The sequence below is a fragment of the Hylobates moloch genome, unplaced genomic scaffold, assembly GCF_009828535.3.
Source record: "Hylobates moloch isolate HMO894 unplaced genomic scaffold, HMol_V3 SCAFFOLD_15, whole genome shotgun sequence".
In the NCBI taxonomy this organism is placed as follows: Eukaryota; Metazoa; Chordata; class Mammalia; order Primates; family Hylobatidae; genus Hylobates; species Hylobates moloch.
In genome coordinates this window covers 78881346-78908588 of record NW_026652290.1, presented here as the reverse complement: position 1 = coordinate 78908588, position 27243 = coordinate 78881346, and the positions used below count along the sequence as shown (strand labels likewise).

General features: G+C 42.8%; 1 protein-coding gene across 2 annotated transcripts in view; it reads left to right on the top strand.

The window, feature by feature from the left end:
- The window catches only part of PRKCE (protein kinase C epsilon), a 534020-nt gene that overhangs the window by 428374 nt on the left and 78403 nt on the right, over positions 1-27243 (top strand). For both annotated transcript variants that reach the window (XM_032176939.2, XM_032176940.2), the window contains exon 11: positions 4033-4187. In XM_032176939.2, the coding sequence (XP_032032830.1) occupies positions 4033-4187 (155 nt within the window). The remainder of the gene's footprint in view (positions 1-4032; positions 4188-27243) is intronic.

Genomic DNA, 27243 nt, shown 5'->3' with positions numbered 1-27243 from the left:
TGACCAGCATTTGGAGGGGAACTGGAGTAAATGTGGGGAGTATCAGCAGCAAGCCATCTGCAAGAATCTAGACAAGAGATGATAGTTGCTTAGGCCATAATGGTGGGCATGATGGTGGTAGAGAGAGAGAGAAAAATGGACAAGTATACAGGGAAAAAGGTACAAAATGCAAAGATACGATAAGTAAACATGACAGGACTTGGTGAGGGCTGAGGGAGTGAGAGGTATTAAATGACTACGGTTTCTGAAGGGTGAAGCTTTGCCCCGAGACCTAGAGAACTAGTTCATTGGAGCAGATCGCGAAGTCAATTTTGGACATGTTGGGCTTGAGTGCCTTTGGGGCATCTGGATGGAGATATCAGAACTGCAGTTGGATGGGTGGTCCGGAGCTTGTGAGTCATCTGCGTAGAGGTGCCTTGGAAACTGGGCGTGGAGGAGATCCTCAGCGAGCACTCAGTGAGGATGGGGAGCATCTGGAGCCCAGCCTTGTGGGATTCCGACACTTAACAGCTGGGAAGAGGCGAAGCCCATGAGACAGGCAGAGAAAACCCTGCCAGAAATTTAGGGGGGAACCTGAAAGCCAAGGGAAACAAGTGTGTGTTGAAAGAGGATGTGGTCAGGGAAGAAAGCTGCAGAGAGGTCAAAGAAAATGCAGACTTATGATAATAACTGCTCGAATACCACCTATAGCAACAGTCATAGCCAATCTTCATTTTGAGCCAGGCGTTTTAACATATAATTTAACCTTCATGAGAATTCTATAAGGCAGCTTCTGTTACTCAATCGTCTTGATTTTTTCCTGAGACGGAGTTTCTCTCTGTCACCCAGGCTAGAGTGCAGTGGCGCAATCTCAGCTCACTGCAACTTTCACCTCCCGAGCTCAAACGATTCTCTTTCATGCCTCAGCCTCCTGAGTAGCTGGGATTACAGGCGTGCAACACTATGCCCAGCTAATTTTGTATTTTTTGGATAGACGGGGTTTCGCCATGTTGGCCAGGTTGATCTTGGTCTCCTGGCCTCAAGTGATCTGCCTACCTCGGTCTCCCAAAGTTCTGGGATTACAGGCATGAGCCACTACGCCCGGCCCATCCTCATTTTTACAGATCAGAAAACTGAGCACAGAGAGCCAAAGGCATTTGCCCGAGTCATCTGCAGCCAGTCAGTGATAAAACCGATATGGGAACGCCTCTTTCTCACCCCACAGCCCCTACTCTTAAAAGCTGTGTCCAGTGTTGGTAGAATAAAAAGCAGCCAGAGAGGACGATGCGGAGGGGAGATTTTTCCCCTTTAGAGATTTAGATTCTCCTAAACACAGTCAAGGAAATACTCCATTGTTGCTAAAGTCCAAGTCCAGGGCCAGTGACTATGGAATGGGCACCTCAGTGGCTGTTTCAGGTGGTGTGGTTCAGTGTTCAGTGAATGATCCAGCTGTACTTCCCATGTGGAAAGGCTTATCCTGGTGCTCCAGGGCAGAGGCTGTCACAGTGTTGTCCCTGGCCTGCCAGCATTGCCCGGAAACTTGTTGAGGATTCAGATTTTCAGACTCCGCCCCAGATCTTCTGAACCAGATATCTGAGTGGGGGGCTCAGGAATCCATGTCCTAACAAGCTTCCATGTGATACTAATGCACAAGTTTAAGAGTCTTTGTTCTTGGAAGGAATCCTTGAAATGATAAAAAAGGAGACCAAAATAATATAATCCTTATATTGCACAGATGCAAGATACCTAGGCAGAAACCAGATGGAGGGGAGTCAGTGCTTCTCAATCCTGGCCACACATGGGAATCACCTGAGGAGCCTTCACAACTACTGAGCCCAGGCCCCCACCCTCAGAAATTCTGACTCCAATGGTCTGGGGTTGGCCAGAGCCTTTAATTGTTGACATGAGGATTTGAATGGAGAATGGCTGATTGAATAAACAGTCGGCAAGGCAGCCCGTGTACTTCTGATTACAAAATTGTACTCTGGGGAGAAAACGAGGTAGGCCTTGAAGGCGAAGGGCAAAGTAAATGGAAGAAAAGCTGGACTTAGGCCCTTTGTGAATACCGGTAAAGATGGAATAATTCTGGAGACTGCAGTGGGGGTGAAGGTAGTTTGAATTAGTAACAATTCTTAACTATGGACTTTATTTTCAAAGAGATGTCAATAGTAAGATATGTTTCCTAAATAAAGAAGCTCATTGGTAAATGTTACTGAGACCTAATGGAAAATAATATGCTAACATCCTCCTGGAAGCTTCACTTAGACTATACCTATGTGTTAAAAATGTGGGCCAGGCGCGGTGGCTCACGCCTGTAATCCCAGCACTTTGGGAGGCCGAGGCAGGCGGATCACGAGGTCAGGAGATCAAGACAATCCTGGCCAACATGGTGAAACGCCATCTCTACTAAAAATACAAAAATTAACTGGGCATGGTGGTGTGTGTCTGTAATCCCAGCTACTCAGGAGTCTGAGGCAGGAGAATCGCTTGAACCAGGGAGTCAGAAGTTGCAGAGAGCTGAGATCGCACCACTGCACTCCAGTCTAGCAACAGAGCGAGACTCTGTCTCAAAAAAAAAAAAAAAAAAAAAGAATGTGCTCTGCCTCTCTGGCCTCGTAAACCTCACCATTTACTTTGCTAATCTTCCTCTACAACTGATCTGGTCAGTTTACTGGCCCCTAAACTTGCTCACTCCGTTGCCATGTCCTGGCGTTGGTTCCTGCCACCCCCGACCTTCTTTTTCTCTCCAGGCCTAGCTGCATCTAAAATCCTCCATGGCCTCCCAAGTCAGAGAGCTCCTTTTTCTCTGAATCTTTTTAGCACCTGGTGTCTTTCATGCATTCGGCTCCTATTTTGTTTTTTTTTGTTTTTTTTTTTTATCATTTTGCCCATTTCCCATCTCCACCCCTGGATAATAAGCTCCCCAGAACAGCAATAGCTTATAATTATTTGCCGTCACCTAACAGCTTAGCACCCTAGGAGCTTAGAATGTAATAGTCAAGAAACGGTGCAAAGAGAATGTCAGTCCATCCTCTCCCCACATTATCATGGATTGCAGGTAAGAAGGGGCCACCTACAATAAGGTGTGACTGTGGTTTGGCCATTCTGAGGGCTGCCTTGCAGGAGGAAACCATAGGGGATCCTGGAAGGAATATCCTCCAAAGTAAAAAGTGGCCCTCACAGTGAATGGGGGTTCACAGTCTTATGATTCCACATTGCAATCTATTGGTCTCCTGGGACTGCCTCAACAAATTACTGCAAACTTGGTGGCTTAAAACAATAGAAATATGTTCTCTCACAGTTCTGGAAGCCAAGAGTCTAGCATCACTGGGCCTACATGAAGGTGCTGGCTAGGCTGTTCTCCCTCCAGAGGCTCTGCTCCTTGCCTCTTCCAGCTTCTGGGGCTGTCTGCATCCTTTGGCTTGTGACTGCTTCACTCCAATCTCTGCCTCTGTGGCCACTTGGCCTCCTCCTCCCTGACTCAGGTCTCCCTCTACCTGCCTTTTATAAGGACACTTATGATTGTATTTAAGATTCATGCTGGTAATCCAGGATAACCTCCCCATCTCAGGATCCTTCACTTAATTACATCTGCAAAATCCTTTTTTTTTTTTTTTTTTAGCCATATAAGGTAACATTTACACATTCAAGGGTTAGGACCTGGATATCTTTTAGAGGAGGATTGTTCAACCTACCACACATATAAATGCAACTGGGGCCCCCAAAGGGCAGAGACTTGTCCAAGGCCACACTTCCAGCTGGCAACAAAAAATCAAAGATCCAGGTCTCCTTTCTGTCCATTTAGGCTTCTTCCACTAGACCAAGATGATGCCCACCGAAGGAAGACGGAGAAAAAGTAAAATTGTGCTTCATACCCTAATCTGTGTGCTTTATTCGTTTGTCTTCTTTCTGGATCAGGTGCTACCAGGATTCACCCACCTTTGAGGCTTCCCCCTTGAGTCCTGGTAACCTTACACTGAGCTCACACGAAGCTGGCCTGTGTGGGCAGCTGCAATCAAATGACCCAAATGGCATTTTCTTCTCTCCTTTCAGGACCGCCTCTTTTTCGTCATGGAGTATGTAAATGGTGGAGACCTCATGTTTCAGATTCAGCGCTCCCGAAAATTTGACGAGCCTCGTTCACGGTTCTATGCTGCAGAGGTCACGTCGGCCCTCATGTTCCTCCACCAGCATGGAGTCATCTACAGGTAGCCTCTTCTCTCCTCCTCTCTTTCCTGAAAGTGAAGAAAATAAAGGATGCTTCAGACACTTGAATTGACTTCAGCTCCTGCCCACTCGTCTCTTAGCAACCTGCTTTAGATTAGTTGTTTGTTCCAATTTGCTTACAGAAGACTTTTTTGGGGGCTGTTTATTCCTGTGAATGTTAGTATTTGAATGGCCCTGGGAGATTTGACCCACTGTTTGTGCCAGTTTTGATTTAAAGCTCAAGCATGACATTTTAAAGGCTTGGTGCCAGCTGACCTTGATGTGACCTTCATTTCTCTCTCTCCTCCACCCTCTTCCTTGAACATCAGGGCATTCTCTTTACGTTTTTCTTCTGTGCCATGAACTTCCTCCCCTTCCCAGTCTCTTGCCACTTCCTGAGTTTGTTTGGCTTAGTTTTCTCCAGCAGATAGAATCAGGGAAGGAGGAGTTGCTTGAGGGACTGGGGGTTTATGATCTTGGGTGGGGAACAAGGAATGGGAACTAGACAATATCCAACAGGAAGTGACTTTTTGCAGATCATCCAATCCTTTATTACTGCCCACTCCCCTTCCAAGAAACACACGCACGTCCACACACACATGCACGCGCACACTGATTTTCCATAAGGAGAACAAGACTATGCAGGCTCTTCTGTGAGGTCAGGAATTCTGAGGGAGTAAATATTTATAATTAGCAACAAGAACACTAAAGTTCCTTAAGGTTTTCTCAATGGCTGTTAATTTCTTCACTTGGTCTTTGCTTCCTCTTTTTTTGTTTTATTTTATTTTATTTTATTTTATTCTATTCTATTTTTTTAATTGGGTAGAAGAGTAGCTGGCTTGGTTTCACCTAGAATTTGGTCTAGTGGAAGAAGCCTAAATGGATAGAAAGGAGACTTGGATGTTTGATTTTTGTTGCCAACTGGAAGTGTGGCCTTCGACAAGTCTCTGCCCTTTTGGGGCTTCAGTTGCCTTTATATGTGTGGTAGGTTGAACAATCCTCCTCTAAAAGATATCCAGGTCCTAACCCTTGAATGTGTGAATGTTACTGACCTGCTCCTGGGAGCAGTGCCCTGGCTAGATGTTCTTCAAGGCATTCTGGTCAAACCCACTCCAGGCTTCCCTTCCTTCTGCCATCTCTTAGCTTCCTTAGTCAGTGATTTCCTAGAACCCATATAATAAAGCCCATACTTCCTAGCCTGTCATTCATGGCGCTCTGCCATGGGAATCCATGCATTTGTTTTCTATTGCTGCATATCCAATGACCACAAACGTAATGGTGTCAAACAGCATCTATCCATTATCTCACAGTTTCCATTGGGTCAGGAGTCCAGGCATGACTTACCTACATGCCCTGGTCAGGGTATCACGAGGCTGTGATTGAGGAGTCAGCTGGGCTGCATTCTCTTCTGAAGTTTGGGCTCATCTTTCAAGCTCATGTGCTTGTGGGTAGAATTTTTTTCCTTGCTGCTTTAGTACTTATGGGGCTTGCTCCTTCAAGGCCAGCAGGAGAGCAAGTCTTTTCTGCCATAAGTCTCTAACTTCAGGGAAGGTCTGGGCCTTCTTTTCAATGGCCCTAACCAGGCTTACCCAAGATAATGTCCCTTTTGATTAACTCAAAGTCAGATTATTAGGATCCTTAATTATATCTGCAAAATCCCTTTGCCATATAATGTCGCATAACCCCAGTACTGATATCACATCAGCTTTGCCATATTCTGTTGGTTAGAGGTAAGTCACAGGCTCCACCTTACTCAAGGGCAAAAGATTATGGGATTATACCAGAGCATGAGTTGGGGGTCACTTTAGGCTGTGTCTGCTACAGCTTCATATACCTTTCTTTCCTCACTTCCCACACCCCTTGTTTCGCACCCACAAACGTTCTTAGCTTTTCTCAAACTCACCTGCCAATTTCCAACTTTGCTGTGCTTCTGCCCTCATTTGCACCTCCTCTGTCCAGCCCCAAAACCCCATGTAGCACTGCCTGCCTGGCCCCATCAGCCAGAGTGAGTCTCTCCATCCCTCACACTTTCCTTTGTGAAGAAATTGCAATTTGAGACTTTCATTGCTGCACCTGCCACTGTTCAGCTTGTGGTAGGATTGGACATCTATATGGATCCTTCACTAAGTTTCAAACTCAAAGGGCCATTTCTTCTTTTTATTAAACCTTCAATCTTCCTTTATTCTTATTCTACATGCTCTTCTTGATTTGTGCATAATGAATGTCAACCATTGACTTCAGTTAATGGTCTGAATGGCCTTAATCCCTATCCTCAAAGCAATTTACAAGCTACTTAGAGATGCAGGAGTGGGATACAATGCACGTACTTCAAGGCTGTGCATTGTTAGGTGCCAAGGACAAGAAGAAAAATGCCATTCCTTGAGATGTCTTCCCCATTTCTAATACAGTGAGTAAAATCACCAACATTTTATTGCAGGGATACAGAGACTCAATTTAAGGAATGTGTCCAAAGCCATACTTGGTAAATGACAGACATAGGAGGTATAACTGACACACCAACTCATGCTGCACACCACGACACTTGTCACCCTGCCTTTTCAAGTCCAACTCTAAACTCCTTCGCTAATCATTTCAGGTACTCCAAAATTTGACCTTCCCTTAGACATTTCTGCTTCCCTAAATGAATGCCTTCCTCTCACCAACCTGTGACCACTTTTGCTCTATTGGCTTCTATGAGCCATTCTCTTCTCCCTTCTTCCCTTCCCATTGTCCTAACCATTCTTATCACCATGGCTGGCTCCTTCATCCTCTAAATGCTGGTTTTCCCCAGGGCCTTCCTCCCTCCTCATTCTTATCCTACATACTGGGCAATTTCAACCTTCCCATGGCTTCAGACAACTTCTACATGCCAATGACTCTTCACATCTCTATATCCAGCATTCCTCTATATCTAGCCCCCCGTTATTTCCAGAGCCCCACATAAGATCTCTTCTGTTAAACCTCTCCCCATCAACGTTGGACCTTCCCAGCCTTCTCCCTTCTTCCCTGGCTAGTTTGCAGTAGTTACGGTCTTCACTAGCTCACTGCCTCTTGGTTTTCTGCCCTCCAGTCTATCCATCCACCTCCCCTCCATTGCTGCCCACTATTCTTCTAAAACACAGACTGATTGTTGCATGTTCCCCTTCTTAGCAGCCTTCAGCCCTTATAAGATAAAGTCCAAACCCCTTTGGGAACCAGACCCCTTCACGCCCTGGCCCTGGGACTGCTGTGCATAGCTTTGTAGTTTGGGCCCAGCAGAAGTGAGGGGCACAGGCCGTGGGTGGGGAAAGGCATCCAGCCCCTCTCCACTTGCATGGGGAGCTTCAGCCCTCAGCAAGGGCTGCTTTTCTGCCCAGAGGAGATGGAGTTTTGTGCTTCTCACAAAGACACGGTACTGTTAACAGGGCCCCGATGGCTATGATGACCTTTTGGCCCTTATCCCCATTGCCACCCTTTAGGCACTCCAAATTACTTGCCATTATCCCCCAAATACCATTCCCTCTCACTTCTCTGAGACTTTGCCCCCATCGTCCGTAGGATTCCTTTGCTCCTAATCTGTGTCTGCATCAGTGGTTCCCAGTTCGCATCCAAGATCTGACTGCCTCAGGGTCCCTGATTTAAACAAATACAGATCCTATAATACTGGGGGAGGGGAAATAGGTAAGGGGATGGCTGAGAACAGAATGGTCATGAGTAGGTGATTGCTGGAGATGGATGATGGGAACTTGGAGTTCACTATTCTGTCTAGTTTTATGTATGTTTTGCCATAATAATCATAAACACAGATTCCAGAGTAATACTCCTGGAGCTATTGATTCAATAGATCTGATATCTGGAGTTCAGGAATTTGTATTTTAAAAAAAGTGTTCTCTAGGTGATTGGGGGACCATAGCTCAAGAGAATTTCATCTCAGGACCTCATCAAGCACTCCAGCTGTGAGCGGCCTCCACTGACTCCCTCCCCTGGTGGGATCATGCCTCCCCCGAGCAACATGACAGTCTCTTTATTGTGCATTTTGCTTGTTCCCTCTGCCACCCTTGGATTTTTACTTATGATACCTCTTCTGTGATTGAGAACTCCACCTGAGAGTGCTTACCTAGTTGATCTAAGACAGTACCCTACTGGCAGTAGATGATCAATAAATATTTGTTCTTCTAGTCTCTACTGCCCCAGAGTCTTCTAATCCAGTGCGTTGCTACCTCACAGGTATATATTTCTCCAGTCTTTGTTTGAAGCATTTCTAGTGTACAACATATTTTCTGTGACCCTAAAAAACACCCCATTTCTTCTTATCTTTTATTTTATGGATTTGTGAGGACCCTGTGGTCTGTGTTTCCCATGCTGCCTTTGTATCAAGCTGCAAAAGGCTCTGTGAAGGGCTCTGTGGGGAAGTCTATATGAGGTTGATGGAGAAGCTGTACGTATGTGTTTCTGCCTGTTTGCTTCTGGCCATTCTGTTCCAGGCAGAGACCACGTTTTGTGTGAAACAGGGAATTTATGTGGGAGACAGGCAAGACCAAATTTAGGAGGACAAGTGTCATTGCTTAAGTTGAGATAGAATTTTCCAGCCTTCCTGTTGGAATTGATATACAAACTAATTAGCAGCTAATTGGTCCATGTCCAAGAAGTAACAGAAGTCATTTCTCTGGCTCATACTTGATAGAGAGCCCAAGCAGATAGACACAATCTCCTTTTCCTCTGGTTTCTTTTCCCCCTAGACAGCAGAGGGCGCTGTCTCTGTGTCCCCTGCTGGACACGGGGTGGGGGAGCAGGGGGGAGGGGTGGGTGGGGAAGCAGGGGGGAGGGGTGGGTGGGGGAAGCAGGGGGAGGGGCGGGTGGGGGTTCCTGTCCCTTGTGCTGTAGTAGAAGAATGTATTAGATCACCTGTTTCCACTCTTCCTAATTATGGCATTTAACCACCCGCCCTCCCCATACACTTGTAGACACTGTGGGAGGTTTTTGAAGGGTGGGCCTTCCGTCCAAGGTTGATTCAGGGAAATTCCTCCTCCTCAACATGCTGCTCAGTGCTTATGCATGTTAGTCTCCGAGCTGCTCAAGGGCAGCAGCTGACTTTCAGAGAATACTCCCTCTGTCCACATGTCATGAAGGAGAAATTTTGTGATGATGCCTCAGACCGTGAGGGGAGTAGGGGGGCCTGGAAATGGAGCTGAAGGCTTGGCAGCCAGGAAGGTATCTTTTTATTCTTTTGTAATCCAGAAGCCAGGAGCACTGTGCAGCAGAGGGTGGAGAAAGACGTAGATTCCATAGCCCTGACCAACTGTCCCCATGTTTTCTGCCTGCATCCTCATCAATAAAGTGGGGATGATAGTTATACCTGTCTCACAAAGTCATAGGGATTTCATGAGTGAATAAGTCTAAATAATTTTAAATAAATACCACCTGCCACACAGTAAGTTCTCAGTAAATGTTAGCCAGTCACATTATACCTCGAATTTACATTACTAAGATACAGTGAAAGAACATTAGAGATTTCTTATCCATCCCGGTCTCCAAAAGGGATGCCTGAAATCACTTTAGAGAAATGAATTATTTCTTGTCCTTCTTTCTTCATTCTTCCCTTCTGATAAAATTGAACTCTTTCTTTTTTGAAATGATAAAGTAGTAGTCATAGGAAAAATAAAAATCTAAGCAGTGAAGAAAGGTGTAAAGTCCGTTTTTCTTCATCAAACTCATAACTACCCAGGGGTAAACAGTTTAACAGTCTCTAGAGAACTTTCTGAGAAATCTTCTTGAGCAACTTACAAAACCTCTTTGTGACTGGTCTCCACTTGTGAAGTTCAGATAGTACCTGCTTTGTCTCTTCCAAAAGGTAGCTGAGAGTGATTGCTGGAAGTCAGACTGTGATAGAGGATATGAAAGCCAGTGGGGAAATGACAGAGCATCTTATTTATGTCACATATCATGAATAATTAACATTTGTCATTTTGATCACGAAAATTTGGTCTTTATCCACCAGCAGAGAAAGATGTAAGTTATAAATTCTCCCTCCTTAGATTCTCCAAGCCTTTTGATCTCTAATGAGCCCTTATCATCATTCCCTGAGAGTCAGTCTTCCCTTAGTGCCTGTCATGTGCCCTGTGCCAGAATTGGGCAGAGGGGAGACAAGGAGAGAGGAGGTGCCTCTGCCTTGGCCAAGCCTAGATTCTTCTGTACTCAGGAGGTACTTAGAAAGGGCTTTCCTTGTTGACCATGATGTTTACAAAAAGTCAAATAAGAATTAAGAGCAAGGAACAAAAATTCAGTCAGAACCTCAGTGCACCTTATAAACCTGTCTTAACTATCTTGTTCTCTCCAGAGCCGGGGAACAAAGCCCGAAGGAGAGGCTTAGGAGGGGCTTTCCTAGAAGGAGCTGGGGTTATACTGAGGTCTCTAGCTGTGCCCTCCAAACCAGGCCTCCGTATGGAAAATGCATACGAAGTTGTGATGTAAATTTTAGCCCTGCCATCCTGCTAGTCAGAGGGGAAAGTGTGTGTCTTAATCTCTGGAATCATACCCGGCCATTGGCACACAGCTAGGGATTTCCTGACTTGAATGAAGCTCTTAAGTTAAACCTGAGTTAATAACTGGAAGGTCTAATGTGTAGTCTCATCCTCTTTTAATACATTATCAAGTTATTTAAAGCTCTAATACAAAGAAAGGGAGGAGAAGGTAGGGGCATCTCTTTTTGCCTTTGAGTCTTCTAGGACCTGACCTTTAGAAAGTCACTGAGGGTACTTGGGGATCATTTTCCCCAGAGAGCATCATTCTTAGCTGTCACCGTTACCCTACCCATTATAGAAAATGATATTTTGACATAAAACTCCTAAGGATCTAAGGGCGGAGTCTCTAATGGAAGGAAATCAGCTACCATGGCAGAAATGATGAGTGAATGTTAAATCAGGGAGGGCCTTGGAGACTGCATAATCCATCTCCTTCGTTTTATAGATGCCCAACTTGGAAACCAAAATTGTGGAATAACTCACCCGAGTTTACACAATGAGATAGTATAAAGCTTAGATGTTACTTCAAAGATATACATATAGATGAATCAGTTCTACATGGTGTTTTGGTTAATAAAAAAACAACTTTTTTGCCTTCCCTCCCCTCAATTTCCCCTTCCAAAGAAGCAACCACATTCAACTCGTAGCTGGGTCTTTTGGTATGTACTTCTGTATTTAGAAATAATATTATCTTATTGTACTTTTCTTTTTTTTTTTTTTTTGAGACAGGGTCTTGCTCTGTTGTCCAGGCTGCCATGCAGTGTTACAATGATAGCTCACTGCAACCTGGAACTCCTGGGTTCGAGCAATCCTCTCACCTCAGCCTCCGAAAGTGCTGGGATTACACAGGCATGAACCACGGCGCCTACCCTTATTGTTATTTTTAAAACAATTATTTTAGACATTATCTAGTGACTTTCCACTGTGGAAGATGAGGATTTAGTTCTGTTTCTCACCCACTACCCACCTCCACAGCCCTATCACATACGCACACCCTTCCCAACCTCCCATCCTCTCAATATGGTTTACTGTAATTTTGGTTAAATGAATATATAGTATACATTATTATGACTGTGAAATACTATTTGGAATTCAGTTATGTGGTATGCTATAGTTACTTTTCCTTCCCAATGCATTTTTTTGTTGTTGTCTATTTTCCCTGGAGTTAATAAATATCTCTTTGTTTTCTTTTTTTTTTTTTTTTTTGGGACGGAGTCTTGCTCTGTCGCCCAGGCTGGAGTGCAGTGGCACAATCTCGGCTCACTGCATGCTCCGCCTCCCAGGTTCACGCCATTCTCCTGCCTCAGCCTCTCCGAGTAGCTGGGACTACAGGCGCCCGCCACCACGCCCGGCTAATTTTTTTTTGTATTTTTAGTAGAGACGGGGTTTCACCGTGGTCTCGATCTCCTGACCTCATGATCCGCCCGCCTCGGCCTCCCAAAGTGCTGGGATTACAAGCGTGAGCCACCGCGCCCGGCCAATATCTCTTTGTTTTCTGTGTAATTATTATTGATTCAACCACAGACTCTCTACAAACTGTCCATATCTCCTTTTAGGATGTTTAGGTATAATCAGTATTTTATCAATTTCATATTCTTGGATACATTCTTCGCCAAGCCTTGTAAACTATTCCCATCTAAATGGTTACCTTCTGCCCTGTGTGCCTGCTGCAAAGCTGTCACCCTGGGATCCCACTTCACTTTCATCCTAGGCTTCCTTTTCCCACTATCCTGTGAAGTTCCTGGTTCCAGTATCCCCTGCCTTCCTGTTTCTTTGTATACTGCATCAATTTGGTGAAGCACCTTTAGTAGATTTCTAAGAACAAATATATAAGAAGTGAAATATTGAGACTTTCCTTTTATATCTAAAATCATCTTTATTTTACTCTCAGACTTGATGAAGAGTTTGACTGGGCATAGAATTTTAGATTAAAAAGAATCTTCAGATGAGATCATGTCCTTTGCAGGGACATGGGTGGAGCTGGAAGCCGTTATCCTCAATAGACTAACACAGGAACAGAAAAGCAAACACTACATGTTCTCACCTGCAAGTGGGAGCTGAACGATGAGAACACATGGACACATGGTGGGGAACTACACACACTGGGGTCTGTCAGGGATGGGGTTGGGAGGGTGGGGAGAGGGAGAGCATCAGAAAGAATAGCTAATGGATGCTGGGCTTAATACCTAGATGATGGGATGACCTGTACAGCAGACCACCATGGCATGCATTTACCTGTATAACAAACATGCACATCCTGCATAGGAACTCAGAACTTAAAATAAAAGTTGAAGTTAAAAAAAAAAAAAAGCATTTTCACTCACTTTTAAGGTATCATTCCATTGTCTTCCAGCTCTCAGTGTTGCTGTGCAAAAGTCTGAAATCAATTGAATTCTCAATCATTTGTGTGGATCTATTTCTGTTTTCCATAAGTGTGTTAAAGCTTTGTCTCCATTATTCTAAAATTATTGAATGATGCGATATAGGTCTGTTTTCATCTATTGCACTCATCCGGGATAGATCTCTTCAATTTAGAAAATTAAGCCCTTCAGTTCTAGAAAATGTATTATTTATTTCTTTAATTCTTTCTCTTCTGTTTTCTCCTTCTGGAACTATCATTCAGATATTGGACTAGTCAACTTGGGGTTCACCATAGACTAATCTGCCTGGCCCACTTAGTTGGGGAACCTCAGACTATCACTATTTTTAGGCCTTTCCTCTTGGAGTGCTTCGATTACTCCCAGAGTCCTGCCTAAAGGGAGACGGCCTGGTGGCCAGCACCGCAGGAACCAAGTGAAGCCAGATTAGAGGACCCGGCTTCCAGAATACACATGTTTATTTAATTCTCCTATGTTCAGTACTATATACCCTCATGCCCACCTACCCTCACTCCATGCTTAGTCTAGAGATCCTGTTTCACTTCTCCAGAGAATAAACCTCTAGGGACAGGGAAGGGGCCGTACCAAGAAGAAAAGAGAATCTGGATTTATAACTAGTTTTCAACCAAATCTCTCTTTTATATCTCTCGACATCACCCTCATCTCCAGAGTAACTGTTACTGCATATTTCCTGAGCTTTGGGAATAGGAAGATGGAAATTCTGCAGCAAAAATTTGATTGCTCTTGACCTTCCCCATTGCTGGTTCAGGATTCAGTTTTCTTGGATCTACTAATTCAGTTACCACTCATCCGTTTACTTTCAAGATTCCAACATTGTGTTGCATTCTTTTCTTATTCTCTCCATCTTTGTGTGTAATTTTGAGAAGGAAAGTAAAATAGTGGTGAATATTCAAAATCTACAGTCTTTATCCAGAAACGAATAAGAATCATAATAACAGCAGCAACAACAATAATAGCAAAACACTTATTTAGCCTTTGTTTAGCCAGACACTATTCTAAACACTTTGCACATATTACTTATTTAGTCATCACACCAACCTTATACAGTAGAAACTCTTATTGTCCACTGGATTTACAACCTTTCCAAAAAGGAGATGTTGCCACATCCCACCACCATCACTGGCACTGTCAGTTCACCCTGTCCTCTTTGCTGCCAGTCAGTTTTACATGGGAAGCAACATTGTATGTTGGAGACAGCACAGAGTTTGAGGTCAGAAGAATGAGGCTGAATCCTGGGTCTGCCTCGTCTTTGTTGTGTTTTCCTGGATAGAATAATTAAATTGTTTGAAATGCAGTTTTCTCATTGTTCCACGGGAATTATAATGCAAACCTCTCTTGACTGCTTTGAAAATTACATGAGAAAATATTTGCAGAAGTGCTGAGTGCAATCTTTGACACCTAGTAAGCTCCATTATTATTGGTTGGCTAATGGAGAACACAGTTTTGGAGTCAGAAAGTGAATGGGCTTTCTGATTCTTATGTTGAAGCTCCAATCCCCAGTACCTCAGAATGTGATGGCATTTGGAGATAGGGCCTTTAAAGAAGTAATGAAGGCAAAATGAGGTCATTGGGTGACCTAATCCAATATGACTGATGTCCTTATAAGAAGAGTAGATTAGGACACAGACAAGCACAAGGGAAGACCTTGTGAAGAAACTGGGAGAATACAGCCTTCTGCAAGCCAGGGAGAGAGACTCAGAAGAAACCAACCCTGCCAGCACCTTGGTCTTACACTTCTAGCCTTCACAACTGCAAGAAAATAAATTCCTGTTAAGTCACTGAATCTATAGTTTTTTGTTATGGCAGCTCTAGCAAACTAATACTGAGGACCTCAGTTCAAGTCCTAGTATTGCCACTTACTAACTGTGTAGTGCTGGGCAAATGACCTCATCTCTCTCAGCCAGTTTCCTCATCTGTAAAATGGCACCACTAATGTATATTAAAATAAGAGGGCAAGGCCTGTGGACTTGGCATAAATTGTAATAGTTAAATAAGCTACTGGGCATAAAAATGCCTCTGGGGTTGTTTGGGGGCTCAGTCAGTGCCTGAGGAGCTACAGGTACCCCCATGATGGTGGCAGTGCAGTAACACTGCAGTCTGGGAAGAGAAGGTTGGTGGATATGTGAGTCTGTGTCTCTTTTGCAGGCTAAGGGCCCAGATCTCACAACCAGGTGATATTTTATTCTTGTGGTCACTTTGGGACCCAGGGACAGGATATATAGATACTGATAAATGTGCATGATGGTAACCAATGGGCTGGAAGGGCTGACAGATCTGCTCGCATTATAAAGCTGTAAAGTCAGCTGGGTGCAGTGGCTCACACCTGTAATCCCAACACTTTGGGAGGCCGAGGCGGGCGGATCACAAGGTCAGGAGATCGAGACCATCCTGGCTAAGGTGGTGAAACCCCGTCTCTACTAAAAATACAAAAAAAATTAGCCGGGCATGGTGGCGGGCGCCTGTAGTCCCAGCTACTTGGGAGGCTGAGGCAGGAGAATGGCATGAACCTGGGAGGCGGAGCTTGCAGTGAGCCGAGATCACACCACCACACTCCAGCCTGGGCAACAGAGCGAGACTCCGTCTCATAAAAAAAAAAAAAAAAAAAAGGCTGCAAAGTCTGACTTTGGTGCCTTGACTTCCCCGTTGGGCTCCCTTTGCACCCAGCCACCTTCATGAGAACCTGGCCCCATGCCCTTGTCCCTATGTGACCTGCTTCAACAAAGAAGCTGCCTTTGGAAATGTGCACTTTAGTTATAAGAGTCATTCTGTCCCTCTTCCGTGTCATATAGATGAAGAGCTTGTCCCCTACTAAAGGAATGCCAAATACCAGCATGAGTTTTTCAGGAGTCATCACTTTTATATGGGTCCAAATCTACTTGAGGCTGAGACTATCTTTATCCCAAACTGATTCCATGCAGTGTTACCTGCCAATGACAATTGGGGGGTGAAAGCATTGTGACCTAACAAAGGGGAAGGGAGGAGGAGAGAGGAGAGACCGAGCTGGCTGGGATGAAAGCCAAGTTTACATTCCTTGGAGGAAGCCGCGTTATTGCTGACCAGCTTAGAAGTAGAATTCTGACTGCCATTGACATCAGAGGTTCAGAGCAAACAGGAAGTTTGGAACCAAAGGGAAATTCCTGATTAAATTTGTTTGAGTGTTTCAGCTAGTAATGTGTGTTCAGAGCAAAAATTATGAGGGACCCCGTCATTTCTTATTTTTGTGTCTTTCCTGGTAGCTCGTATAGAACTGAGAACCCATTATAGTGGTTAAGGGCACAACTCTGGAACCCCTGGTCTCTAACCCTGCCTCTGCGCTCATTAGATCTGTGATGTTGGGCAAAGAACTTAACTTCCCTAAACCTCAGTTTCTTTATCTGTTAAATGGGGTTATTACTCCCCCTCACCCACACAGAAATATTGTGAGAATCAAATGAGAGTTAGTACAAGTAAAGCAGTAACAGCTAGTTCTAGTACAGAGTAATTGCTCACTAAACATCAATTAATGTTATTATTATCATTGTTATTTTGCAAGTGGCTGAGTGCACAGTTCATAAGATTTCACTTTGTCCATCTCAAAAATGGGGATGAATGTATCCTGCTAGTTAGTAAACTGATGAAAACACTTTGTCTAGTTAGAGTCTTCCAAACAAGGGCTAATTTGAGGTGTTGGGACCTGTCCTATATAAGGGAATTTGACATCAATATATATTATTTTATGACTGTGCTGTGTTCTATAGAAAGTAGACGTCTTGGAACAATTATTGCTGCAATATATTCAACAGCCAGTACTGAATGCTCCAAGGCTTAGTCATATGATTGTTGTTTCTTCAATGCCTTTGGCTAATGATTGAGCTACTAAAAATGGGAATTGTTTCAGCAAACAAGTGGCAGCTTTGCCGTGGTAAGCAGAGTCCTGTGTGAATGTTTGAAGCTGGTCTCTGTGATCCCTCCCAGTTGGCCATGTTTGTTTCAAGATGACTCAAGCTGGAGGTGGGGTGAGGAGGAGAGTGGTAGGGGGTACCATAGTGAGCTGAGGCAGTGAAGACTACCCTTAATTGGCTTTGCTTCCCTCTGGTCATGCAGCAGCAGTCTAAGGATTCATACTGGTAATTGTTGCCACCTTCTCTCTCCTTGCTTCTGGGTCTCTTCTTCCAACATTCTTGGCCAATTAATTCTGATAAGCAAGGAGTTGGGTTGCCTTCTTGCTCAGAAGCCTGCCATGACTCCGTTATCACAAGACATCCACACTCTTCTGCCACTTACTCAAAGCCACCCATAAGCTGACCCTGCCCCTAGCTTCCTCTCTGGGGTTTGTATACTGATCTCTTTCTACCCCACAAGATGACCCTTTTCTATCTCCTCAACGGCTTCTCCAGCCAAGCTCCTCTTTGAGTCACTACTTGAGCCTAACAGAGGTGCTCATTGACAGGCCTTTGACACACCCATGCACAATGTGCATTTATTACCAAGATCTTAAGCATCGACAGTCACAATACAACATGTTTCCACCACCCTGTACCTCTGCTTAGGAATACCATACCTTTTCCTGGAATAAGGAAAAGGTATTTTTTTGTTTGTTTTTTTTTGTTTTTTTTTTTTTGCACTAACTTTTCATCCTTTGAGATTCAGCTTCAGATCATTTTTCCTGGCTGTTAGTTATTTCTTCCAGCGAAGTTAGTTATTTCTTCCTCCTGTTAACATTGCATCGCTACATTATATTCTAGCACTTCTTATACTGCGTTGCAACTATTTCTTGGTTGACTGACCCTACAGAGTTTCCATGGGTTATGATAAATGTATGGTTATACCCAGTGGCCCATGATTTCTTGACTAACTATTTACATTTATCGAGAAAACTCCAGGGAGGTGAGGGAATTTTCTAAGCATATTTGGCTACAGGATATATTTTCTAATGGACTTCTCGCTGGACCACTCTTCCCCTGGGCCTCCTTTCTGTGTGTATGTCCCCATTTCACCTGTCTTTTTAGTCTTCACAAGGTCTGGTTGGTGAGTTGCTGCAGTGGAAAGAATACAGAGTTAGGAATTAGGGACCAGAACTCCAATAAAGCTCAGTCTTAGTTGGGTGTCCTTGGGCAAATGACTTCACCTTGCTGGGTCTCAGTTTTTCTACCCACAAAATATGGTGGCCAGACTGGATGATCTAGCTCTGTGATCCTAAGATTGTTTGGTCTGGGAATGCCTTGAACAGCATCTGAAAATGAATTTCTGAAAATACTGTCTCAAAATTACCTCAGTGAGGCTCCAGAAGGTAACTGATGTCAAGTAACAAGAGTGCCCCTGAGGAACATTCAGAGATCTGGGCCCACAATTCCTGTCATTCCTTGGAAGGTGAGACTTCATTGGCTGGTGGTCCTGTGCTCTGCTCTCGGTATGTCAAATCACCGTCTGTGGGTTTTCCTCCCTCTCTAATTTACCCAAAGTCCTCCCTCTTAACCAAAACAAATAGCTTTTGGGGGATCTGATGTTGCCAAGTTTAAGTATTTGCTCCTGTGGCAAGCAGAGCTCCCTCAAGGGGCTGTAACCAACCATGTAAGCAAGAACTGCTGGCCGAGGAGCAGTGATGCTTGCTCAGAAGTCCTAGTCCTGTCAGGATTGAGAATGCCACACCCCCGAGACAACACCCTCTCGGAAGTGGGGCATCTCTCGTGAAATCCCCTCCCTCGTTGGAAATATGCTCATGCAAAAGCATTCATCAGAAGGGGGTTTCTTTCCAGATTTGTACTTTTGTCTGGGGAAGCAACTAAGAAAAATGTCTGTTGTTTGGAGAGCAGTATAATTTAAGCAGACATTCATTTATTCAGTCAACAGACAACGAGTAAGTCATTGCTGCTGTGCCAGGTATAGGATTCCAAGATGCCATGACAAGGAAGAAGAGCACATTCTGTCTCTACCCTCTTTCTGAATCTTCCTTCTTTCCTTTACTTTTTTCTCTTCTCTTTTCTTCTCTTCTCTTCTCTTTTCTTGATGGGATCTCGCACTGTCACCCATGCTGGAGTGTAGTAGCATGATCTCAGCTCACTGCAACCTCCGCCTCCCAGGTTCAAGCGATTCTCCCACCTCAGCCTCCCTGAATAGCTAGGATTACAAGCACCCGCCAACATGCCTGGCTCATTTTTGGATTTTTAGTAGAAACGAGGTTTCACCATGTTGGCCAGCTAGTCTCAAACTCCTGACCTCGAGTGATCTGTCCGCCTTGGCCTCCCGAAGTCTGGGATTACAGGTGTGAGCTACCATGCCTGGCCTATTGCTTTTTTAAAAAACTGATAACCAGAGAGACAGTCTCTGCCCCTTTGGCACTTGAATTTAGGTGGGGATAGCAGACAATAAAAGAAGCAATAACAATAAGAGTTATGATAGAAAAAAATACGGAGTTGCCAGGGAAACACATCACAGGGATACCTCAGCCAGTTTAGAGAAAGTCAATGAAGGCTTTCTGGAGGAAGTGACCTCTCCCGGAGAGATCCAATGGGCTAAGTAAGAGTTGGCCAGAGTAAGAGGACATGGAAGAGTGGCCCAACGAGTGGGAACAGCATGTGCAAAGGCGCTGGTGGAGGGAGAGGGAATACCAAATGGGTCTGCGGCTCTACAGAATTTGTATATGCGTGGAACTCAAAGCACAAATAGAGGCCAGGGACCCTAGCCTGAGAGGCTGTCGAATGACTGTAAATGCATGGTGACATGACCTCAGGTTTTATCTGGAACAACATGTGGGAACTGAAAGATGATCCTAGTATTTAATAGAATTTCAGAGGTGGGAGAAAACTTGGGAGGTTAGTCCTCCAATTCGCTCTTTTATAGATGACTAAACTGAAACTCAGAGACGACATGGCTTGTCCGAGGACACTCAGTCTCATAGCAACACAGACAGAACCATGAGTTGGGACTCTGGTGTTTTGATGGTGTATGCTGATAAACTGGCTTTCAAAAAAAAAAAAAAAAAAAAAAAAAAACCAAAACCCTGATTTGTAGCATTAACTGATTTCTATGGTATAAATATTCCCCCTGGGGCCAGTTTCAAGCTATCCATGTTGAACAACCAGTTCACAAAATTCATGAAATTTTAACAATCTGCTCTTGTGAGCTGGTGTGAGCTAGCTACAGCTCCCAGCAGGAAAGCTGATTGTGCGTGTCTCTTCCCCATTCTGTGTTCCGTCACATTCCATTGGTAGCTTGAAATCAACCATGATGGTAGTACTTATACCATGGAAATCAGCAAGGGTTTTCCGCAATGGAAAGCCATTGTTAAGTGCTTGCCAGGACACCACTGGAGTATACAGTCTTCAGGACTAGTAATCAGAGACTCTCTTATGAAGATAAGAGAAAGCATTCCAGTGTGTTAACAGGCCTACACTGGGTTACTTTACATCTCTGGTCTTGATTTCCTCACCTGTAGAATGAGGATAATGTCAAAGTTCAATAAATTTCAGATGTCTTTAAGATACACCATTATTTTTATTTAAATAAACTTTTTGTTTTAGAACAGCTTTAGATTTACAGAATAGTTGCAAAGATAGAACAGAGTTGCCACACACCCTTCACCAGGTTCCCCTATTAATGAACTAATACTGACACATTATTATTAACTAAGCCCATATTTTATTCCAATTTCCCAAGTTTTTACCTAATGTCTTCTTGTCGTTGTTCCAGGATCTCATCCAGAATATCATATTACATTTAGTCATCATGTCTCCTTCGGCTCTTCTTGGCTGTGACATTTTCTCAGACTTTCCTTGTTTTATGACCTTCACAATTTGAGGAGTAGTAGTCAGGTATTTTGTAGAATATCTCCCAATTGGGATTTGTCTGATGTTTTCCTCATGATTAGTCTCTGATTATGGATTAGACAGGAAGACCTCAGAGGTGAAGTCTTATTTTCATTACATCATATCAAAGGTCCATACTATCAACATGACTTATCATTGATATTGACCTCGATAGTCAATATCAAATGTTTGCCAGGTTTCTCCACTGTAAAGTTTCTCTCCTTTTCCATACTGTATTCTTTGGAAAGAAGTCATTATATAAAGCCCACACTTGAGGAGTGACAAATTATATTTCACCTCTGTGAGGGCAGAGTAGCAACGTAATTTATTTAGAATTCTTCCACCCGGGTGCATTGTCTCCTCCACCATTATATATGTATTTGCTCATTTATTTATATCAATATGAACTCATAGATAGTTATTTTATATTTTGGGTTATAATTCAATACTACTTTATTTTGTTGCTCAAATTATTACAGATCTGCTTATTGGGAGCTCCTTTAGGTGGCTCCTGTGTCTCTTTGACGTACCCCCATCATTGTGGAGTGGTTTGGTTTTCAGCACTTTCTTACTTTCTGGTATTACAAAATGTATATTTCTTGCCCCAGTCCTAGAATCAGCCATTTTTCCAGGGATCCCTGGCTTCTTTTATTGGAGAATGGAAATAGAAACCAAAATCTAGGTGCAAAGTGTGCTAGTTGCTACTGGGATATCATTTCTTGTAGTCCCTCTGAAAGGACAGAGCAAGGAATTATGTGTGTTCTAACTCATGAATACACACATACACATAATTCATGTATAATACATATATTAAGTATTTCTATAGTTGACCCTTGAAAAACATGGGAGTGAGTGAGCAAATTGTAAAAACAATTGAAAATCTGTGTATAACTTTTGAATCCCCCCAAACTTAACTACTGATGCCCGACTGTTGCCCAGAAGCTTACTGATAACATAAACAGTTAATTGGCCCATATTTTTTATGTTACGTGTATTATATACTGTATTCTTAAAATGTAAGCAAGAGAAAAGAAAATATTTATAGAAAATCATAAGGAAGAGAAAATATATTTATAATTCGTTAAGCAGAAGTGGATCATCATAAAGGTCTTCATTCTTATCTCCACATTTGAGTAGGCTGAGGAGGAGGAAGAAGATGAGGGGTTGGCAGAGATGGAAAAGGTGGAGGAGGTGAAAGGGGAGGCAGGAGAGACTGGCATACTTGGTGTAACTTCACAGGAATACATCATAATTTCTGTCTGCCTGTTTTGCCTTTTCATTTCTCTAAAAATGTTTCTATACTATACCAATTCTTCCACCATTTGCTTTATTTTCAGCGCCCATAAGATAAAAAGGTCCATGTTCTGAAAGAAGTCAAAAGCAACGTTGAATAATCAGAATCCTCTGCCAGATTGCCTAATGTCAGTTTTTATTCTGTCACTGCTGCTCTACATCTTCTTCCTCATCATCTGGCATTGCTTTGGAAGCCTTCGTCTCCATCAAGTCACCTTCTGATAATTCTTCTGATGTGGTGTCTATTAGATCTTGAATTACCCCAACATCCCTATCTTGAAACCCTTCCCCTTGTACCTTTTTTTGTTTTTTTGCCATATCCACAATCTCTTTTATGATTTTCTTGATGGGTCTGTCATAAATCCTGTGAAGTCATGCACAACATCTCAACAGTTTTCTCCTACAGGAATTTATTGTTTCAGGCTTAATGGCTTTCATGGCTTTTTCTAGAACAAGGATGGCATCTTCAGTGGTGTAACCCTTCCAGACTTTCATGATGCTGTCTCTGTTGGGGTTCTTTTCTGTAGCGTTGACAGTCCTTTCCATAGAGTACTATATATAATGAGCCTTAAAGGTCTCTACGATCCCCTTATTAAGAGGCTAAATTAGAGACACTGCATTTGGGGGCAAGTAGACCACTTTGACATCTTTGATGTTCAACTTGTGGGGTTCTGGATGGCCAGGGATATTGTTCAATATCAAAAGAACTTTAAAAGGTAGCCCTTTACTAGCAAGGTGCTTCCTGACTTCAGGGACAATGAAACCAATTGTCCAATGAAACCAATCTAGAAAAAGTGTTCTTGTTGTCCAGGTCCTTCTGTACAACCGAAAGACTGGCAGCTGGGGTTTATCTTTTCCCTTCAAGGCTCTGGGGTTAGCAGCTTTATAGATAAGAGCAGTGTTGATTATAAACCTGACTGCATTTGCACAAAACAGTGGAGTTAGAATATCCCTTCCTGCCTTAAATTCTGGTGCTCGATTCTCTTCCTTACTAATAAATGTCCTCTGTGACATCTTCCTTTTTTTTTTTTTTTTTTTTTTCCAGAAATAGAGCACTTTTGCCTGCATCAAAAACCTATTTGGGGCCGGGCGCAGTGGCTCACGCTTGTAATCCCAGCACTTTGGGAGGCCGAGGCGGGCGGATCACGAGGTCAGGAGATCGAGACCACGGTGAAACCCCGTCTCTACTAAAAATACAAAAAATTAGCCGGGCGTGGTGGCGGGCGCCTGTAGTCCCAGCTACTTGGAGAGGCTGAGGCAGGAGAATGGCGTGAACCTGGGAGGCAGAGCTTGCAGTGAGCTGAGATTGCGCCACTGCACTCCAGCCTGGGCGACAGAGCAAGACTCCGTCTCAAAAAAAAAAAAAAAAAAAAAAAAAACCTATTTGGGCAGATGTCCGTTCTTCTCAATGATTTTCTTAATGGTGTCTGAGAATTTGTCTGCTGCTTCTTGGTAGATAGAAGCTGCTTCTCCTGTTATCTTGACATTTTTTAAGACAAATTTCCTTCTGAAATTATCAAACCATCCTTTGCTGGCATTATATTTTTCAGCTTTAGATCCTTCACCTTCCTTTTGCTTTATCAGGTAACTTCACTTCTTGAATCATATTTGAGTCTATAGCTAGGGCTTTCTTATAGCAACCCTGCACCCCTGTAAAAGCTGCCTTTCAATACAAAATAAAAAGGTATTTCACAAAAAGTGCAAGGTTTTCATGCCTGCTGGCATAGCTGCAACAACAACTTCACAAATTATCTTTATCTTTCCTTTTTTTTTTTTTTACAATAGTGCTTACGTTTGATTCATTTATGTTGAGATGTCAGGCAACCACAGATGCATACCTCAATCTATGGCACATATCAAGAAGTTCAACCTTTTCTTCTAATACCATGACTTTTGGGAACACTTCCAGCCTCACTAGTGCCATTGCACTACAGTATTATACTAAACACAATGAAAAATACTCAAGAACCATCAGAGATCACTTTTTATTGTATGTAATACGCAATTTGCTGGAGAGAGGAACTGCTCATATGGAGGTGGTTAGCGTCACATGGCCTTTTAAGCAGATACAACACTTGAGCTTACCACAATAGCAACAGGAGGTGGCTAAAAAATTATTATAGTAATACAGTATGTAGTACAGTTAATTTATGCAGTTATGACTTCATACTGCATCATTACATTCATTTACATTTTTCGTGACTGCAAATGGCACCAGGTATGGTTGGTGTTTGCATAAGTTTTGATAAATTTTAACTTTTTATGATAGATTTATGTATGTTTTATAGTAGTAAATGATAAAATAGACTACTATCTACTTATGTTTTATTATTAATGACATACCTAACTTGTGCTTAACTTTTTCAATATTTCTAGGCTACAAGTTTTTTCAAGTTGTCATAAATCTCCAAACATTTTTCCAATATATTTATTGAAAAAATCCATGTATTAGTGGACCTATGTAGTTGAAACTCATGTTGTTCAAGGGCCAATTGTATATGCAGCCATCTGTGTCTATATGAAGCTATTTGAGCTCACATTGATGTCTAATTCTAATCTGTTACCACATGGATCATTCTAGCCTCTTCTCATTGCTTATCTGTGAACTCCCACTCTGACATTAAGAGACCTAGCTCCCACCACCTGCCACCCATTTACTTAAGTGTTCATTCCCAGTATATATGCATAGAATTGTTAACCCATACTGCTGTGGGAAAAACTTTATCAACTAGAGTACTGTAGTAGTTTGCTTGGGCTGCCAAAACAAAATACCACAAACTGGGTGGCTTAAACGATAGAAATGTATTTTCTCATAGTTCTGGAGGCTGGATGTTCAAGATCAAGGTACCAACAAATTCCGAGGGCCATAACAAAAGGATCTGTTCCAAGCTTCTCTCTTTGGCTTGCAGACGGCTGCTTTCTTGCTACCTCTTTGCACTGTCACCCCTCTGTGCACATGCACACCTGGTGTCTGTCCATGTGTCTGAATGTCCACTTCTTATCAGGACATCTGTCAGATTGGAGTAGGCCCATCCTACTGGCCTTATTTGAATTAAATGACCTCTTTAAAGGCCCTGTCTCCAAATACAATCATTTTCTGAGGTATGGAGGGTTAGGGCTTCAACATACAAATTTTTGCAGAACACAATTCAGTCCCATGCCAAGTATAGTGCTTAGGCTTAGGTCAGCACCTTTCTTCCCCACCCTTCAATGAAGTTGTTTCATTCATTTGTAATACCGATAAGTTATTTTGTCACATTTTACACTCCATCTGGGATTTCTCAGCTTCCTAAATAATTTTTCAAATTTGCATGTATTAAGTTTCACTCTTTGTGCTATAAAGTTTTATGAGTTTTAACAAATGCATAGCATCATATATCACCATTACATTGTCATACAAAATAGTTACATTGGCTGAAAAACCCCCTGTGCTTTACCTATCCAACTCTCCCCTCCTCCCCTAAACCGCTGATAACCACTTACCTTTTTTTTACTAACACTGTAATATTTGCCTTTTCAGAATGCCATTTAATTGGAATCAAACAGTATGTAAACTTTTCAGACTGGCTTCTTTCACCTGGCAATATGCACTTAAGATTCATCTATGTCTTTTTGTTGCTTGACAGCTCATTTCTTCTTATTTTTAAATAATATTCCAGCCAGGCACAGTGGCTCACGCCTGTAATCCCAGCACTTTGGGAGGCCGAGGCGGGCAGATATTCCACTTTATGGCTGTACTACACTTTGTTTATCCATTCACTATTGAAGGACATCTTTCTTCCAGTTTTGGTGAATATGAGTAAAGCTACTATAAACACTCACATGCAGATTCTGGTGTAAACATGTTTTCCAATCAGTTGGATAAATACCTATGGGAGCAATTGCTGGATTATATGGAAGACTATGCTTAGCTTTGTAAGAAACTGCTAAACTGTCTTGCGAAGTGGCTGAAATCATTTTGCATTTCTATCAACAGTGAATGAGAGTTCCTGTTGTTCCACATCCTCTCTAGTAATTAGTATTGTTAGTTTTTGGATTGTAGTCATTCTAATAGGTGGGTAGTGGTGTCTAATTGTTGTTGTAATTTGCAATTCACTAATGATAAATGATGTTACACATCTTTTCCTATCTTATTTGCCGCCTGTATATCTGTATATCTGTAAAGGTATCCTTACAGATCTTTTGCCCATTTTTTAATTGAGTTGTTTTCTTATCGTTGAGGGTTTTGTTTTTTATTTTGTTTTCTTCTAAGACAGGATTTCACTCTCACAAGATTGCAATACAGTGGTGTGATCCTAGCTCACTTGACCTTGAACTCCTGGGCTCAAGCTCTCCTCTTGCCTCAGTCACCCAAGTAGCTGGGGCTACAGATGTGTGCCATTGCGCCTGGCTAATTTTTTAGATTTTTTTGAGATGGGGTGTCGCTCTGTTGCCCAGGCTGGTCTCTAACTTTTGGCCTCAAGCAACCAAAAGTTCTTGGATTATAGGTGTGAGCCTCCATGCCTGGCCTTATTGTTGAGTTTTAAGAGTTCTGTGTATATTCTGAATACAAATCCTATATCAGATAAGTGTTTTTCAAATATTTTCTCCCAGTCTGTGGCTTGACTTTTTATTATCTTAGTAGTGTCTTTTAATGAAATCATATCTTTTGCAGCAACACAGATAGAATTGGAGGCCATTGTCTTAAGTGAAACAACTCAGACACAGAACAACAAATATGGCATGTCTTCACTTGTAAGTGGGAGATAAATAAAATATGTGTGCACATGTGAGCAGAGTGTGGAATGATGGACAGTGGAGACTCAGAGGGGTCAAGGGGAATGGGTGATAGGAGGCTGCTTAATGGGTACAATGTGCGTTGCTCCAGTAATGGATGCACTGAAGACCCTGATATCACCACAATGCAGTATATCAATGTAGCAAAATTGCATTTCTACCCCATGCGTATATACAAATAAAAAAGTCTTTTGTGGAGCATAAGTTCTGAATTTTAATAAAGTCCAACTTACCAATTGTTTTACTTCATAGATTGTGTTTTTGGGTGTGTTGTATCTAAAACCTCATCACCAAACCCAAGGTCAC